This window comes from Patella vulgata, chromosome 3, assembly GCF_932274485.2.
Source record: "Patella vulgata chromosome 3, xgPatVulg1.2, whole genome shotgun sequence".
Taxonomy (NCBI): Eukaryota; Metazoa; Mollusca; class Gastropoda; family Patellidae; genus Patella; species Patella vulgata.
This window is the reverse complement of record NC_065881.2, coordinates 72,492,338-72,510,334: the sequence shown is the minus strand read 5'-3', so window position 1 is coordinate 72,510,334 and position 17,997 is coordinate 72,492,338. Positions and strand designations below refer to the sequence as shown.

General features: G+C 35.8%; 1 protein-coding gene and 1 long non-coding RNA gene across 2 annotated transcripts; one reads left to right on the top strand and one right to left on the bottom strand.

Moving 5' to 3' along the window:
* The first annotated feature begins 4,271 nt into the window (after positions 1-4,271).
* On the top strand, positions 4,272-6,575 carry LOC126814756 (uncharacterized). Its single transcript, XR_007677744.2, has 2 exons — positions 4,272-4,702; positions 6,268-6,575. It is a non-coding gene; the product is annotated as an uncharacterized LOC126814756 (long non-coding RNA).
* Positions 6,576-10,009: 3,434 nt separating this feature from the next.
* On the bottom strand, positions 10,010-17,273 carry LOC126814744 (uncharacterized). The gene is made up of 9 exons (XM_050540121.1): positions 17,158-17,273; positions 15,810-15,941; positions 15,241-15,375; positions 14,004-14,030; positions 13,059-13,328; positions 12,375-12,410; positions 11,533-11,676; positions 10,731-10,845; positions 10,010-10,218 (listed from the first exon to the last, which is right to left on the bottom strand). The coding sequence occupies exons 1-9, from the start codon at positions 17,195-17,197 to the stop codon at positions 10,122-10,124; spliced, it is 996 nt and encodes a 331-aa protein (XP_050396078.1). The 5' UTR covers positions 17,198-17,273; the 3' UTR covers positions 10,010-10,121.
* Between the last annotated feature and the right edge of the window lie 724 nt (positions 17,274-17,997).

The following is a 17,997-nucleotide window of genomic DNA, read 5'->3' as shown; positions in this document are numbered from 1 at the left end:
TAGAAAACGATAAAGTAACTAATTTTTGATTTTTAACTATGAATTGTAGTATTCGTATCGACTTAGATTACCCTTACTGAATATCAGATTAGCAACAATAGCTTTAACATCATATGTACATACTATGTAAATTTGTGTAATTATATCTTGATTGAATTTTCAAATTGAATAGCACAACCTTTTAATACATATTTTAATTAACCTAATATAAATATATTTATGAATTAATATATTGATCCATTGAATTATTGATTTATTATTTCATCAATGTGTTAATGTGTCAATGGTTCTGTATTTTGATTCAGAAATTTATTCCTTGTCTTTTCCTTTTTCTTGTTTTTAAAAATAAATAAATAAAATCAAATAAACAAAAATAATGCTTTTAATTATCTAAGAATTTTTTGTGCTGTTCCATGATTAAAATGTATGTGCAGTGTATTATGATTATATATTTATTGAATAAACATATTTACAAGAAAAAAAAAAAAAAAAAAAAAAGACGCTGGCTCGCTAGCCTGGAGGTCGGGTGTTCGATCCCTACATTGGCCGAGAAAGTTCATCCGGATTTTCCGACGTGGTGTCCCCTTGTTAGTGGTGCCGAACGGAGGGCCTGGCAAGAGCAGCTGTCCAGTCCTTCGGATGTGACGAAAAACCGAGGTCCCGTGTATATATTGGAATGCATGTAAAAGATCCATTGGCAGTTGGAATTTGATAAAACAGTAGGCGATAGTGCCGCTGCCCGGGCAAAATTTCCCTCATCGCACACTGTATGGCGTATGCCCTTCTTCATAAGCCCAGTATAGGAGCAGAACAGTAGGACGTTAAACCCCATTTCAATTCATTTCATTTACATGCAATACTTGATTGTTTGTAAAATGCAAAGAAGGAGCATTTTGCCCGGGCAGCGTTTGTCTATGCTTCTTCAATTTGAAACTGTTGTTGTTAACCTTGAAAATTCAGTGTACATACAAACCTTTTTAAAATACCGGTAGCACATTTGAAATTGGCAAAAGGTCTGAATTTCCATTTGTTTTAGTTTTTTCTCTGTACATCTCTTGCAAAATGTGGGCGCATCTTGCATGCATGGTAACCGCTGGTTTAATTTTTGTAATTAATTAAAATTGGTATTTTCACACTGGATGGGCTATACGGTTTAAAAATAGTTAGGGAATTAAAAATAAATATAAACTGTGATGAATAAGATCGGTTTGAATATACTTGTCTCTGGTTAAAACTTTTTTCTTTTTTAGAAATCCCTAGCAATTAATCCTACCAGGTTAGAATTGACACTGTCACGTACTTTTAAGTTTTCTACATACAATAAATTGAAAGTGAAAGTAGACCAAAATTATCTATTTGTTTCTTAGAAACCCAGGTTACACGTCACGAGTTTCTTCTCGAGGTGAATTAGAGAATCGGGATATACATGTATATGGTAAACAAAATAAAAGGGAAGTATGTATCATCATCTTCAGTTTATAACGTAGTCTTGTATAATGTACTCATATTGATATATGGTTATCCTCGATGAGTAAAATGGGCGACTATTTTCTCTTGTCTACATTTGAGCGCGTACACATCTCGGTTCAGAGAATGCTGTTACTGATCAAAATGGCATTCTGATGGATATCTGCTTCACTTGACAGTGATATCGCTGACAAGAAGTATGGGAAAATGTTGATTCCGTGCTTGTGGTTCAAACAAAACTATTACCCCGCGAGAGAATTGTACAAAGTAATTTTAGAGCGATCTACGGATGACCATTGGGGTCAATCAAATGAAACAATATTGTATTATCTAGTAATTACAAGATAGCTATTGCTATTACAAAATAACTAATTACAGAGAAGCCTATGAGTAATTTATATCAAGGTCGCCATACATTGATTTATCGAATAGCCAGGCCAATTACTTTATTTTATGATACCGAATCGGCATATTAATATTATTCGTTGTTTTCATGCCTCCATTAAAATCACAAAGTTCACACCACCATTAACGTCATATTCCCACCAAATTCGTAAACGCGTTAATATCATTTATTAATATCATTCACCAATTTCATGCTCTCGTTAAAGCCACAGAGTGCTATTTATAGTTTTCGGAAATTTCTTTAAATGATTTTTGGCCATTTTTGTTTTCCTTTGTTTTGACTTTACAAAGTATATATATTTTGCAGTGGTTGCCATGTTTAACGATTGTTGTCTGCAGAAGTTGCCAAGTTGAACGACTCTTTTCAGTTCAGTAGAAAATTTACGGCCAAAAAAACTCATGGTTCTCGCGAACCGACGAAATCTGAGATTCTTAAGTTTTGAGACACATGCGTTGAAATTTGTGCTCTGTTGTTATCGCTGTGGGCATCAAATAATAACATTTATTTGTGATTTAATATTTCATACATATACATCAACACACTATCCACCATAAGCTAATTAGTTCATTTGTTATTTGTGATACCTTTCAGATAAGGATCAGAGTTCATGATCGCCTCATTCGCCATTTCGTACGAAAAAATAAAATGGTACGATTCACAAAAAATCAAAACGATCGGTTAATATTTGTTATTTAAGGCGGCATCGTGGAAGATTAGTTACAGATCTGACAGTTCTCACTATAATAGTTAACAAGTACATAATGTACAGGAGATATGCTGAATATTTCAGTCAAATTACTTCAATCTGAGTCGAGAAATCAAAATTTTAATAACACTGTAGGCTCGATTGTCATTGTTACCGTTGTTAAGTTAATAAACAATGTCTCGATTATCCATTTTTACGGTTAATCATCAACGCAGATCTGATTCGAATCTATTTAAAATAGGGGGCATCCGATGACATCGAGAGTTGATTATTGTCTTTCATGTTAATAAATGTCTAATTAATAGTTTAGATAACATTTAAGACCTAAAGAAAGACCTGCAATAGGAAGATTGATCTCTTGCATAATGTATGTTTAATAAAAACCCATTGATGTATATTTAGGTAAATTTTATCACATTTTTATCAGTTTTGTTTTCGTTCGTTTTAACTTTTGGCATATATCCCTTTTAAACACGCCGTTGCCATCTTAACGTTTCGCGGAACCTCTTTTGTGCGACTCTATTTAATTCGAATGAATCCAAACCTGAAAATGATCTTTCGTTGCGATCTTGATTTTGATTTGTGTACAATTTGTGTACATTATAGCTTGGGTTAACAAAATTATCTAAAAAAAAATGTAAACGGCGTTCCGCGGCTATAAGGAGAGAATGAAATTAATGAATCATTAATAAATGATATCAATAAGAGTATGGAGTTGGTGGGAGGATGAATGTTTTTTTATGAGAATGGTATTGATGGAAGCATGGCCTGAATTTGCCAATCCCGTAACATAAAAAAGCACTTTGTTGGCCTACCTATCCGATAAATCAGTGTAGGGTGACCTTGGAATTAATTAGACACTTTTTTGTCATATGGTTGACCATAATTGGGGGCTATACTATATACCGGAAAAGACCGGAAAACTACTGGAAAACACCACGTTATACTGAATACCGGAAAACACCGGAAAAACACTAAATACCGGAAAACACACTAAATACCGGAAACCACCCTAAATAGGTAACCCGGAGAAGGGCTATACTATAAACCGGAAACTAACCCTAACCCTGACCCTAACCCAGGCACAAAGAGGACCAGGCTACCGGTTACCTATTTAGGGTGCCAGTCTCCGGGTTAGCTATTTAGGGTATTTTCCGGTATTTAGTGTGTTTTCCGGTATTTAGTGTTTTTTCCGGTTTTTTCCGGTATTCAGTATAAAATGTTTTTTTCCGGTTGTTTCCGGTGTTTTCCGGTGCTTTCCGGTATATAGTATTGCCGATAATGGGCTTCTCCGCATCTTGTAATTACAAGACAGTTATCGTTTTATAACAACATAGGTATCTTGTAATAACAACACAGGTATCTTGTAATAACAAAATGGTTATATAAAATAGTTGATTGTAATAACATGATGGGTATCTTGTAATAACGACAAAGCTATATTGTAATAACAAGATAATTGTTTTGTAATAACAAGATAATTGTTTTGTAATAACAAGATAGTTATTTTGTAATAACAAGATAGTTATTTTGTAATAACAAGATAGTTATTTTGTAATAACAAGATAGTTATTTTGTAATAACAAGATAGTTATTTTGTAATAACGAGATAGCTATCTTGTAACAGCACGATAATCAGAATATTTCCTTTTCGTTTGATTGGCCCTAATGGTCTTCCGTAGCCATCAGCAATTCCCTATCGTGTAAGAGTATAGGATTTAAACACGGGTCGGCATTGTAAATATTAACTTCATTTAAATTAACAACAAGAATATATATGATTTAACTACATGAAACCAAACACACACCCGAAGCAACAACACCCTCGCTCGCTCTCCGGCTCTTTGCCAACTTCATTATGTATATATTGTACATGCGAATATTAATGGGAATATATATCATCTTTAATTATCCGATATCACGATAAGTAGATTAAATGGTACGTAAAGCTAACATTACAAGATTATCTTTCATCACATCCATCTAAAAATGTATGCATTTGGTAAAAGCTATATCCGGCTGAAAATCTAACCTGTTTATTTTTCAGAAAATGAAGAAAGGATCCATATTATGTGTATGTGTTTTGATGGTATTAATTTCTGAAGTAGAATGTTATGGTACAGGTAATTTGTTTTTAGTTCCACTTCCAAACGGTAAAACAGTACCAAACTTGGTAGGAGGTAGGATTTAAGCAGTATAATTAATACTTCGTTTCGTTTTAAAATCACATAAAACCACTTCACGCTAACGACTGTACAATTCATACAACGATGGGTTTAGTTGTCGAGATATGCATGGCCAACATCATTCCATTAGTTGACATGTGTAGCTGACATTAGGCCAGTATTTGCTAAATAAAATTTGCGATAATATTCAATCGTTATTTAAGTGTAGCGATATCTTGATTGCCACCCTGCACGTTTCAAGTCAGTAGCTTGAAGCGTATATATGGTATTAGTGTCAGTGGCTTGTGGCACGAAGTAACAGTATATTGTCGCATACATAATATATTATGTCAACGCTTGGGCGACATAATATATTGTGTTGACGCTCCAAGCGTGTTAGCATATTAAACCTGTAGACTCAGTGGAATGTACGCGTCATCAGAGCGGATCCAGGGGTTGGACCATGGGGACCGGTCCACCCCCTTAACAATAGAAAGTGTCCCTGTAAATAAAAGAGGGCATCCTTATCAGAAAAAGGGCACCTGTGATGTCAGAATTTCAAAAAAGGGCACTTTTCTTTCGGATTAGGGTTAGGGTTAGGGTTAGGGTTAGGACACAGAAAAGAGAGAAAAAACAGAAAAGAAAAAAACAATCGAAACTTACCGATTCCATGATGGAAAATACCGCCAAAATATGTCTCCAAAGCATTCATTGGTTATCAAAGCGCCAATTAAATCTATCGTTGCAAGTTCATGCCTAGTCACCTCCATCCTAGTTCCAAGCGTTGACATAATATATTATATCGCCCAAGCGTTGACATAATATATTATGTATGCGACAATATACTGTTACTTCGTGCCACAGGCCACTGACACTAATACCATATATACGCTTCAAGCTACTGACTTGAAACGTATCGCCTGTGATTGCAATGTCATATACAATAAATTAAATTTATCAAACAATCTAGTCTTCAATAGATATAATCAATGCATAGATGAATAATATGTTATATATCCACAGTTTTGTTTTCATTATTCTGGAAACGGCGGGCTGTATAATAACATCCCGGATTCTATAAAAATATACTCATTCAAAATGTCTTTGCCAAGGATTTTAGCACTTTGATCGGAATGCGAATTCTTGTAAAATCACTATAGTTCTGCCCTTGGCTTAAGAAATATCGCGACGATTTTGGGTTTGGTTTTTTTGGGGGGGGAGGTGGGGGTGGGATTGGTTGGAGAATTTTCGTAGGCAATATAGCGTTTTTTATTGACAAGCTTCGGTGGCTTCATGGGTAACTTGCTAGAATCAGGATATTTCCCGGGCCTACGATACGAATGGATTTGCAACGATTTATCTGTGGGAAGTTTTCAGGAAAGTTTCTGTCGCGAAGGACTAGAGGGCCTAAAACTGATTACTCCCGCCTAGATGATCGATCAAAAGACTACAGGGTTATACATATACCTTGAATTTTCCGGATGATAAAACGGCATTTAACTTAAATATGTTTGTTATTTTAGGTCTTGGAATGTATAATTCAGCAACAGGTGTTTTAATGCACCTATTTGAACTCATAAAGAACGTCGCCCAAATGGTCGGGCGTAGTGTAACAAATTACATAGCGACTTCCTGGACAGTTGAATCAGTATGCGGGACGTACTTCTATTTAAAGAAGTGCACAGATATGGCAAATAACTGTGGTTACATCTGTGATATATTAAGTCCTATCTGCGGTGCAATGGCACCCATATCAGATATTACCACAAAACTTTTGTGTGACAAAGACGCCACATTTTATTCAGTTATGAAAGACGAACTCATAAAAGCAGTATTAAATTTTGTGAAGAAAAGGTATTTTAAATGATTAACAGCGGGGCAGAGACTGGGTGGTCACTTTTAAACATGCTACTTTGTCTATTACAAAATTATACAAATAAAGAACCCCGGGGAAGAACGATCTAAGTCACTTTTTCAACGAACCCCATTTAATGGCGCCATCTGGTAGCAAATTGTATAAGATTTCTGTGGAACAATCAATTTCAGGTAAAAATGATCGGAGTCACATCGAACCAAGGCCCTTCTGAAATGGCCTCCCGGATAAATGCAAGTCCATCGTATTTATTTGACCTTAATTTGGCTGAAAAGTGGAAATCAGTTGTTGTACTGGTAATTATGATTCGTATTAAACATCATTTTGAAGTTGTAATTAAACCCACTCGTTGTTCTGTTCGCGTCAAGCATTCTCGTCCAAAGTCTGTTTTGCCTTTTATGCGAAAAGACAAAAATGTGACTTAGATCGTTCTTCCCCTGGACTCTTCAAATATATTTACCAGAAAAAATATAAAGATAACCTTCTTTGTCCATTACGTAAAAATTAAACCAGCGGTTACCATGCATGCAAGATGCGCCCACATTTTGCAATATCATTGATACGGATTCGAAATGTAATATTTACTACCCTATGTTGTTTAATCAATTTTAGACACATTAATTTCCAGTCGTATCAAACATCATTGATAGGGACCTGCCATTTTATTGATTCCGAAATTATTTGTTAAACAAAATAAGAGGGGGGGGGGTGCGTAGGGGACTTTCGGAGTGTGTTCATAGCTGAAGGCAATACTGGGCCTATTTTTAATCATCTAGGCCCCGATCCCATTAGTGATGCCAAACGGATGAATACGCGATAAGGTCAATAACAGCTGCAAATCGCTTTCTTCACCTCATAAAAAAAAAAACCTGCACTTATTGGGATGGCGTGCTACACCAATGCAGTGATTTTCTGTCATCTGATTTGAGGTTTTATATAATCCCCTTCCCACTCTAATAAAATAAATTGGAAATCTTCTGAAATCGCTTCTAAACTATCGCTTCAGTAATCTATAAGTATTGGTGGGTGTCGTACACGACGCAATGCATGCTTGTTCGATACCTACCGACACCACTTCTTATTCAAGGAATTAACATAGCTGACTCACTTTTGTCCTGCTATTATTATTCTAGATTTTTTGAATATAATACCAATAATTCAATTTTGGGCGCAAAATGTTTCATTATTTTGAGAAAACCAATAATTAATCAACACTTTCCTATTATCTCTTTTGACGAGTCTTATTGTATCTAATCTGATGTAATGAGTGTAATGAGTACAGCTGTATTTTTGTGACTTGTAGAAAGATACTATGCCAATAAGTCGACATCTCGACGTTAGGATAAAAATAACACGATGATACGACAGAGTTAAGTGTCGTATGATTGCGCCAATACTGTCTTGATGTCGTGTTGTCGCGTTATGAAAAGGGCGAGATTTAATATGGCCACTATCAGCCACCATAATTTTGAGAGATGCTATATGTAAATTTTGTACATTTTTCATCACATGGCAGTAAAAAATTATATTTTTGAAAAAAATTCCAAATTATGAGTGTTTTCTATGTAGTTTCTTTGTAACTTGTCTAATTTTTTCACAGAACTCAGATACTGCCTTTAATAAGAAAGATTTTTAAATTTTAGCACAAAAGGCCTATGGACCTGAGATGCACCGGTGTACATAAAGCAGCATGTGTACTTAAAGGGCCATCATTTTTACAGTTATTCTTTGATTTTGATTTTCTTTCACCGGCATGTTGCCAGAACACATGGGAAGGAAATAAAAGGGGCCTTTTGGTGATACCTGAAGTTTCACCCCTATATAGGACACAGATCACCAAATATTCCTACGCCGTCACCCACGGAACAAGGGCCAAAGCTATTTTAGTCTTCCTCTCCCGTTTCCTTTTTCCCCCTTTTGCATGGCGATTTTTGTTGACTTTTTATTGTAGAATCGAGGAAAAGGGTTTGAAAATACATTTTCTGCCAGGTTTTGGTGAATATTCATAATTTTGATGCGGAAGGATACAAGAGTTGAGAGGTTGGTTAGGTTGAAATGTAGGGCCTGAAATTGCATGTTTACTTGTCTCTACTTCCAGCTTGTGTATCTCAAGTTTTTCATGAAGAACCTCATACGTGCTTTTGGGCAAGTGGTTGCCACATGTTGCTCCATCTGTGGTAGAAAGCGTTTTACCCAACGAAAATTTGGGAAAAAGTTAGAGCCGGTCTAAGATACGAGAATTAACATTGGAGTCAATGGGGAAATCTTTAGTGATCTGTGTCCATTTCTGAACATTGTATCAATTGTTAATAGAGTTAACCCACTTGCTTTATGAAATCATGTTACCGCAATGGATTGTTTAAAGCAGCAATACTGTTCTTAATTTATAAAAACAAAACACGTCCAGCCTTTGCATGGAGTTTAAACATGTTATATAATGGTCATCTACAAACTTATGGAATCTTATAAACCTCCAAATTTCTCAAATACAGTGTTTGAAAACTCTAATTCATAAATTGGTTGGCTACCACACTAAAGTGGTATCATAGAATGTTAAACAAGGAACATTATTAATTTCTAAATTAATATTCATATCCAACCATCATTACGTTTAAAAGCTGATTTATGACATGGCATGACAACCGTGTGTTTCTACAAACTAAACTACTGGCAGGTGGTGATTCTCTAACAACCCAAGACATTTTATTTCCGAAAACACTGCAACACGATAATCTTTAAAATTTCTTTTTCAAATTTTGGTTTGAAGCATTGAACATCATTTATGTTCACCGTTCCAGAACCTTCCGTTACAGATTTATTTAAAATTTGGTGTAACACATTGGTGTTGTGAGCGGACGAACCCTACCGCCTGTGGGTTAACGCTATTTGCCGAAGACTTTTTTTTCATATTCGATGTGAAGCATTGGGGCCATAAGAGATGAGCCCCGTCTCTTTCAAAAATGTAGGCGTATGTATCATGGCAACCGATTGTTTATGCACACTAAGCCTACTGACAGTAATAATTACTTCGATGGAAACCATTATAAATGTTAATCGTCAATACATTTAGACTTGTATGGTATAAGAATGAAATTATTTCTGTCGATGCATCATTTATTGCATCGTAAAATACCCCATCAATAGTGAGCAAATTAAGAATGGGGAGATAGGACAATTTGTTGTAATTAAAATGCTGTTGTAAATGACATTTTGTTTCCAAATTACCTATACTATGCATTATTTGTAAAAATCAGAACATTTTCGGATGTCGACCATTCATGGGTAATATACGTATTCAACAGTCTGATTAAAAGCTGATATATGACAAGTTATTCTGACTTCCATACACTTCTTACCACTTTAACTTAGTAAAACAGAAGACTATATCAATTGGAATTATGTTTATTATATGTTCGTGATTATTTTAGGCTAATAAATGTAAAAATTGATTACATAACCCAAAACTCATTTGATGCTGTGTGTTGTACATACAATTTCAGGTAATTATTTAAATGTCTGGCATTCGAGTTTTCGACAACATTCCCCTGGCTCAGTAACCAGCTTACAGTTATCAATAGTTGTGAAATCCCACCGTGAACACCTGTAAGAGTAAATATCTGTTTTAATAGCATTTATGCGATGATTAGGCCAACATATGCAATAACTAGACAGATTGTTAATAAGAAATAATATTAACAATCTTATAACATTTTTGTAACAGAACTTATTCGACAAATTGTTGTAATGTACACAATGGTACAATTGGATCTTATAAGATTTGTGCAGACCAAGGAATAATTGTCAGCGATTTTGCATTGTCGGCGAATGATCATTGGTTTGAGGTAATTTGTCTGACAGACAATCTGTTCTGGTTATTAAATATATTTCCAAATATACGTTTTATTATGATTGTTAAGTCTTTGGTGAATATATTGGATTAAAGTTGTGTCTTTTCAAATGAATGGTGATCTATATTGCGTTTGTCTATAGGCAAAATTTATTCTCATGACAACAAATATCATTCAATATATATTAGGTTTATAACAATTCTAATTGGATTTCACCACAACGTTACACTGCTACCTGAATTCACCACAACGTTAAACGGCTTACCTGTCTGTACAGATCATTCTATTTCTGGTGACATCAAAGCATTCACATACATAATCACACTGATCATACCATTTATCATTCAAGTTGTATGTATTACCTTTGTACAAGCATGTGCCTATATAAACACAGTTATGGTCAATTAATTATGCCTTGGAAACCCCTAGCATTGTGAAAGTGTACAGTATCGATTCGTTACGTCAGAGGTTGGCAAGCTTGTGGCCGTAATAGGAATCCAGCCCTCTCTAGATCGGGGCTTTTGTTGCAGTGGGTACTGTACTGCTCCCGCATGCCATCTCCCCAATGGTCGAGATTAGGCCCTACCCTATACTACTTGTACCCAGAAGCAACACATTTGGATGGATTCTATCAATGGCTCCAAAGATCACCACTGGAGTTCAGAAGGCTTGATTGCGCCGTTAATTAAGGAAATGTGAGGCGGTCATTTTCTTATTACGAGTCTCCCACCTAAGCCTGCCTTGATGGCCTTTTCAAGCTAATTTCCTTATCTGTGATATCACCCTAGGTAGCCTGACATCAAATTAAGTCAAGTCCAGTTTATTAACTTTTCGATCAAATTTAATTTTGTAATTTCGAGTAAAGAAAAGTATAACAGAATTAGAATATAGCGTTTAAGACCATATCCAACCAAAAATACTTTCACAATAATATCAGAAAATTTATATCAGTTCTCGAGTTTGTGACTCTAATTTAAGAACTATAAAAATAACCGGCATGGCCCTGTGCAGCTCTTAACAGAATGGTTGATATCAGAGATATTCGTTACACCATATTATGATCTTACCATGTACTCTGGAAGGTGGTCCTTCAACAATAAAGGTGTTCTTTCCACCGATGAAATGTCCAAGAATCAGCGTGGGTCGTGGAGTCGTGTGTTGTACAACAGCCATAGTAGTTTGCTTATCCTGTATCTTGTCTGGAACCCGACCTTAAAAATGCACACAATTCAAGAGTCATGTTATTTCAGATACTACGCTGAAACACATTGTTTGTCATTGGTTCATAGAGGGTATTATTCCAGGCCGCTAATTTGTAAAGCCATGTTTCTGGTAGGTTTATAAAGGGTATCCCTAGGCCATAAGTTGTAAAGTCATAAATGGGCCTAATTTTTAAAGTCATGGTTGTGACCGGTTAATAATGCGTATAATTCCTAGACCATAATTTGTAAAGTCATGTTTGTAATAGGTTCATAAAGGGTATTATTCCTGGACCCTTATTAGAAAAGTCCGGTTATGTTAATATTTATATACTACTTAACATTGTGTTTGTATTATGTTCAATCTTAATGTTTGATTTAATCTGGTTACCCACAATTGCTAGTACAGTTTAGAATGTATATAACCCAGATAGCTGTAGGAGTTTTCAACAGGGAAGAATTCAAACAAATAACAAATGAATACAAAGACGCATTTCTATGGAATACAATTACTGTTCAATATACAGGTTAGTCAAAACGTCGCTCAATAATAAGCAGTACTTGTATTCGATAGAATTGTGACCTGTATACATTCAAGTTCAATTCTTAAATGCCATTGAAACAATTTACTGTTACGGCTACATGCTCATCAAGCCTATGTAAAATCCCCGTTCGACTACTATTAAAATAATTTAACAAATAGATCATACCGTCGGTGTAAGTGCCATTAAAATAGTTAGTCTGGTCTGAAAAATAAAAATGAAATTATTCAAATCATTAGTGTCGGGTGACAATAATTCCACAAATCGATCTCTTATATAATGTACAACAGAGACAGAATCAGGATACCGTGATTGTCTTAGCATGCTTAGATTCATAATGTCCAAACCCAACACGTCCATCTTATGTGCTTGTAAGACGTGTTATAATCCTAAAAAGAGGCCGATAACAAGAAACAATATGGCGGTATAGGAGCGCATGTAGTACAATTCACACATATACTTCATACAAAAGAAACAGACTTAACGTTTTAAAGAGTTTTGGATCGGACTGGTCGAACATTTGGGGGAATGTGCCGTGTCCAAATCTCTGGGTGTGTTGAGACGATTGTTTGGATTTTTCAAACACGTAAAGTGTTTCCTAGTCGTTCGGATTGGACCATGTCCTCCTTTGTATGTCACATGACCACAATAAAATACACCATCTTTTATTCTCTAAAGATGTCTTACGTTGACGAGACGTTCATTTCGTTACATGTGTAAAAGGCCCGGAAAGACGCAGAGTTGTTCATATGATATTTCGCTTCTGGGTACTACTATCAAACGTTGATTTTCCAGGCGTTTATTCACCGGTATGTGCCCAATTATATTGAACTAAAAAAAGCGTTTACTCACTGTAGCAGAGACGACAATACCTTCTACAGTTGATTCTTGCCCACACAAAATACTTAGCATCCGTACAAACTTCACTGGTATACTGTGCACAGAAATCGATTCTATCAAAACATGGTTCGGGTTCAGGACAGTATCCACATCTTAAAGCACAATGTTGACTAGCCCAGGGAGCATAAACACCAACACATGCAGTGTTTAGATAATTATCACAATCATTCTGTGTATTTTTACAATTACCACCCACGGTTGGTGGCTGCATGGTAGTGTGGACTGAAAATATATGGACAGGAAATCTTTAATATAAACCATCCTTATTTTCCAGAAAGGATATATAACCTATTATATTGATTCACACCAATGTATTGGCCGCATTGTGGTTGAATTATTTCGACTGTAACGGTCAATATTAGGTAATCTGGTAAAGATTTATTACCGAAGAAAGGGTGTCCTCCTTGTAGAGTAAACGAAGCCCACAAACCTAACCCTCAGGACGCCGTGTTCTTTGGTAAAAAGTCTTTATATTTTCAACTTCTGCTTGATTCGTAATTTCCAACAATCACCTGCGAGGCTGAAACATGGATATTAGCAACTAACTGAAGGACTGTGGCGAGTCCATGTCATAGCGCTTTGACGAATCAATTCAGTTGTTCTTTCGCGATTTTAATACTGTCATTATTATGTATTGTGCTAACACCATCGTTTAGAGCATAGGGGATGATAGGAGGATTTTGACTGGCATCATCGTCCACGAGTGTCGAACTATTATATGGTAACATATATGTTCTTGCCTTGATATATTGTTTTGGTTAGTTTAACTAGAATGTGTTTCAGGCATGATAGTTAATTTATTCGCAGATAAAAATAAAATATGTGAGATCTATTGGCAATTGAAAGCTGTGATAATCTACCTGTAAATTTAACATGCCTGTATAAAAGGATATTTACCTTGTATTGCTGGCGTGGTATAATTAGCTATAAATAATAAAAGTAATTTAAAACAATTTGCATTTAAAAGAGTATCCGGTCGCGGGAAGATGCAATACATGAACATTTGCCCTGAAAACGATAGGCATTTCTTATTTTGAATTGCAAATGCCAAGGGGCCTTTAACCTGCTGTCAGTGTTCTAAACAGTAGCTAGGAATTTCCACCCACCCAATCGGCGTTTTTGTTTTTGCCAGGTGTCCAGCAACACCGAGAAGGAGGAACACCAGACAAATAAGAAATCAAACTATAAAATCACAAGGAGATTTTTCTGTCACTTGGTCGATGCAGCATACTAGAGTTTCCAGAAAGAGGGGGGTATAAAATACTTAAATTGATATTAATGACGGGGGTGGGGTAGGGCTGCTCCAGACAACTGTTACTACCAACATAGCATTATGCCGATTGATTAAACTTTTAAGTTGTGTGTCAGGTAAAATTAAACAAATCTGACTGTCGATAAAGGAGAGGCGGATCTGGTCCAATGATACCCCCACCCTCTCCCATTTGGTTATTACGCTACTGGTGGGGTAGGGCTGCTCCAGACAACTGTTACTACCAACATAGCATTATGCCGATTGATTAAACTTTTAAGTTGTGTGTCAGGTAAAATTAAACAAATCTGACTGTCGATAAAGGAGAGGCGGATCTGGTCCAATGATACCCCCCACCCTCTCCCATTTGGTTATTACGCTACTGGTGGGGTAGGGCTGCTCCAGACAACTGTTACTACCAACATAGCATTATGCCGATTGATTAAACTTTTAAGTTGTGTGTCAGGTAAAATTAAACAAATCTGACTGTCGATAAAGGAGAGGCGGATCTGGTCCAATGATACCCCCCACCCTCTCCCATTTGGTTATTACGCTACTGGTGACCAACATACAATTTCACAGATAACTGGAAATTCGACGAGATAAGTTGAATGACACTATCTGATAAGTGAGGTATGACCGTAGATTTTAATACCGGTAACTTGAATTGCGATATGAAATCGGTGGTAGCGGGCGTTAAATGTCATACACATTTGCAGTGTTGTATTAGAGTATATCCTCGTGTAAGCCCGCGCGAAGCTCTGGAATACAGATTTATCATTAATATGTGAAATATGAAGACCAGTCATTAATAAGCAACATATATGTCTAAATAAAACGATAACCGAAGAAGTAATAACACATTGTGTCACATATTCAACGTACCTCCACAAAGCCCACAGGATTTTCTGCAATGATCTTCTGTCCATATCCGGTAACCTTTGTTAGTACAGATTTCTTTTGGGTACTGTGCACAATTGGTGATGGTGTCGATACAGGGTATCGGGGTTGCATTTGGATCTATACAATATAAAGCATGAATGAAAGAAATGAGGTTTAATGTCCTACTTTTTTGCACCAAGTGTAAACATAGTTAAGGGACCAGTCAACATTGTTTTGGTTATACTTTCCCATATAAGTGGAAAGGGGCTATTAATTGAATAGCTAGCACGAGGGCCTTTCCGGTCTATTATCATTTGCTTGGCTAAGTATTGTAAAAGATTTGCGTGCGGTCAATATCGTGGAGTTAAACCTCTCGTAAACCACATACTTCGGTCATTACGGTATACATAGACTATATTTTAGTAAACACTGTCGAGGGCCAACAATATATATGATCATTACTTAAATCAATTATATCTAGCTTGAGGGCATAGTCAAAGTCATCTCAACTTGACACATCCTTATTAATATACTTACCATTATTATTATTAAAGAAAAATGTATCAACCTACCCACACAATATCCACAGTATTGGGCACAGTTGGCTTTGGCCCAACCTTCATATATCCCACTGCAGCTTCCTCTTCCATAAGATCGACATGAATCATAACCTTTTGTATTGGTGCACAGGCTTTGAGTACCAGCTGCAAATAAAGATTGATATGGGTGTACAAACAAGTTTAAAATATTTAAAAGCTACGTTTCACTTTGCCCTCCCACTTTCGAATCAATTACTAATACTTGACCACTAAGACTTCTTTTGCTCTAGCAGGATTGGGAAATTCCACGAATTCGGCTTAGCTGCCGGTAATAAAGCTGGCATTACTCCTTCCTAAAATCATCACATTCAACGAGAAAATAAACATAAATAATTGTCGAAAAAACAAGCATTAGCTAATTTTAACCAAATCATTTAAAACGAGCACTCTTTCAACTCTATGAACATATCTAAATGGTTTGCAGGACGCGATGCCATCCTTACAATAGACTACTACTAATAAATAGTAGGCCATTCAAAAAAATATCATAAAATCAGAAATATTTTTCATCGACATTTTTATTGCGCGAGAGTACATATTTAACAGCTTAATTGGTCATTTTCTTTTTAAATTTCAAAATCAAAACTTTCGAAATTTATTCTTGAGGTAGTTGATAAATTGTATGACTGTCGTGCAATAAAAATGATGATTAAAGTTGTTGCTGATTTAATTACATATATTTTTCGATTATCTGTGCTTGTTTAGACACACTTCAAATTACTCTAGCGTATAGGCCTAAACTGCGTCGCTTTATTTCGCTCCAGTAAATCAGGACGAACATTCTTACTTTGAACGAAGCCTTCAAGTTCTAGCACAAAGATGGATTTTTGGCATTGAGCCGTTTTGGCAATTGGCAAATGAATCCATCGAACACAAATGTGCTTACGAAACACTGACTATCATTGAAGTGTCTCTTTAAAATTCGCATTACTCGTGATTTAAGCAGGCTGATGACGTTTTACAGTGCTGAAATTGAACAAAACTGTCTCTAAATCTGCAAAGGGGGTAGGAGTGCTGATGCTGAGAAGTCGATTTCGAATCAATGTACACAGAGGTGCCATATTAGCTTCGAAATGCGAAATGACCTACTTTGTTTCCATTTGACTAGTTGACTTACACCCTCTCCCCCCCCCCCTCTCTCTCTCTCTCTCTCTCTCTCTCTTCGTGAGAGCAGAGCAGGAGGACCCCATAAAACATAACAAACTAATCCAAAAGCTGCAAACATACTAACCAGATTAAACATCCGCATTTCATGCTTTCTGTTAGTTTAGAACTCAGACAAATTAGGACAACAAATATAATTTATTGTATAAATACTTACATATGAAAATCAACACCAGACAAACAGTAAGTCTTTCCATGATGAGCGGTCACAAAGTAAACCGGTAGAATATTCAGTTAACATATTCAGTCAAGGGTTATCACGGGTACAATCATACCCATTCCGTCATAGCTGAGCACTAGTGTTATGCAAGTCGATGAAAAAATATATTACACCAATTTAATAACGATAAATCATTGGGTCGACGATATTTTTTTTTTCCTTTTCGTTTGAATTAAGTTTCGTTAAAGATGCATTTTTTATGTAGGATTTGATAAAGCGCTGACTTTTCTTGCAGTAATTCAAAAATAAATAATTCAAAATTAATGTATTAACAATTACTTCATTCAAATTACTTTATTCTGAGCTGTTTAATACTTTGAAATAGACTGTTCATTACCGTAGCAACGTTACTTGTTAATCCAGTCCCGTCCTCTATATACTTTAAAGATGCGTTATGTAAGAGCCAAATCGGCCTATAGCAGGTCTTTATTTTGACTTCCAATGTTATATGCAGTATTATTTAGACATTTATTTACACGGCAAGCCTAGAACATCGGATGACGCAGATGTAAACGGATTAAAATACGATCGCCTTTTAATGATTTCATTTAAAAATGGCGAATCCAGGTTAAGACTCGAATAACAAATATCTTTGTTACGATAATAAACAATCTATGCCACATCTTGTCAAAACATCAAACAGTGATAAATTCGCTCAGAATAGAGTAAGTTGAATGTTATTTTCAACATATTAATTTGACATATCTATTTTTTTAACTAATATAGCAAGAACGACTAGACATAATACATCTTTAATATTCACGTTTTCTACTGCGT

Excerpts from the sequence above, each read along its gene's own strand:
- LOC126814744 (XM_050540121.1), bottom strand. The coding sequence starts at position 17,197 with ATGGAAAGACTTACTGTTTGTCTGGTGTTGATTTTCATAT. Across the intron at positions 12,411-13,058 it reads GTATTGTCGTCTCTGCTACA|ACCAGACTAACTATTTTAAT; the intron begins GTGAGTAAACGC and ends TTTATTTTTCAG. Across the intron at positions 10,219-10,730 it reads AGAATGATCTGTACAGACAG|GTGTTCACGGTGGGATTTCA; the intron begins GTAAGCCGTTTA and ends TTACTCTTACAG.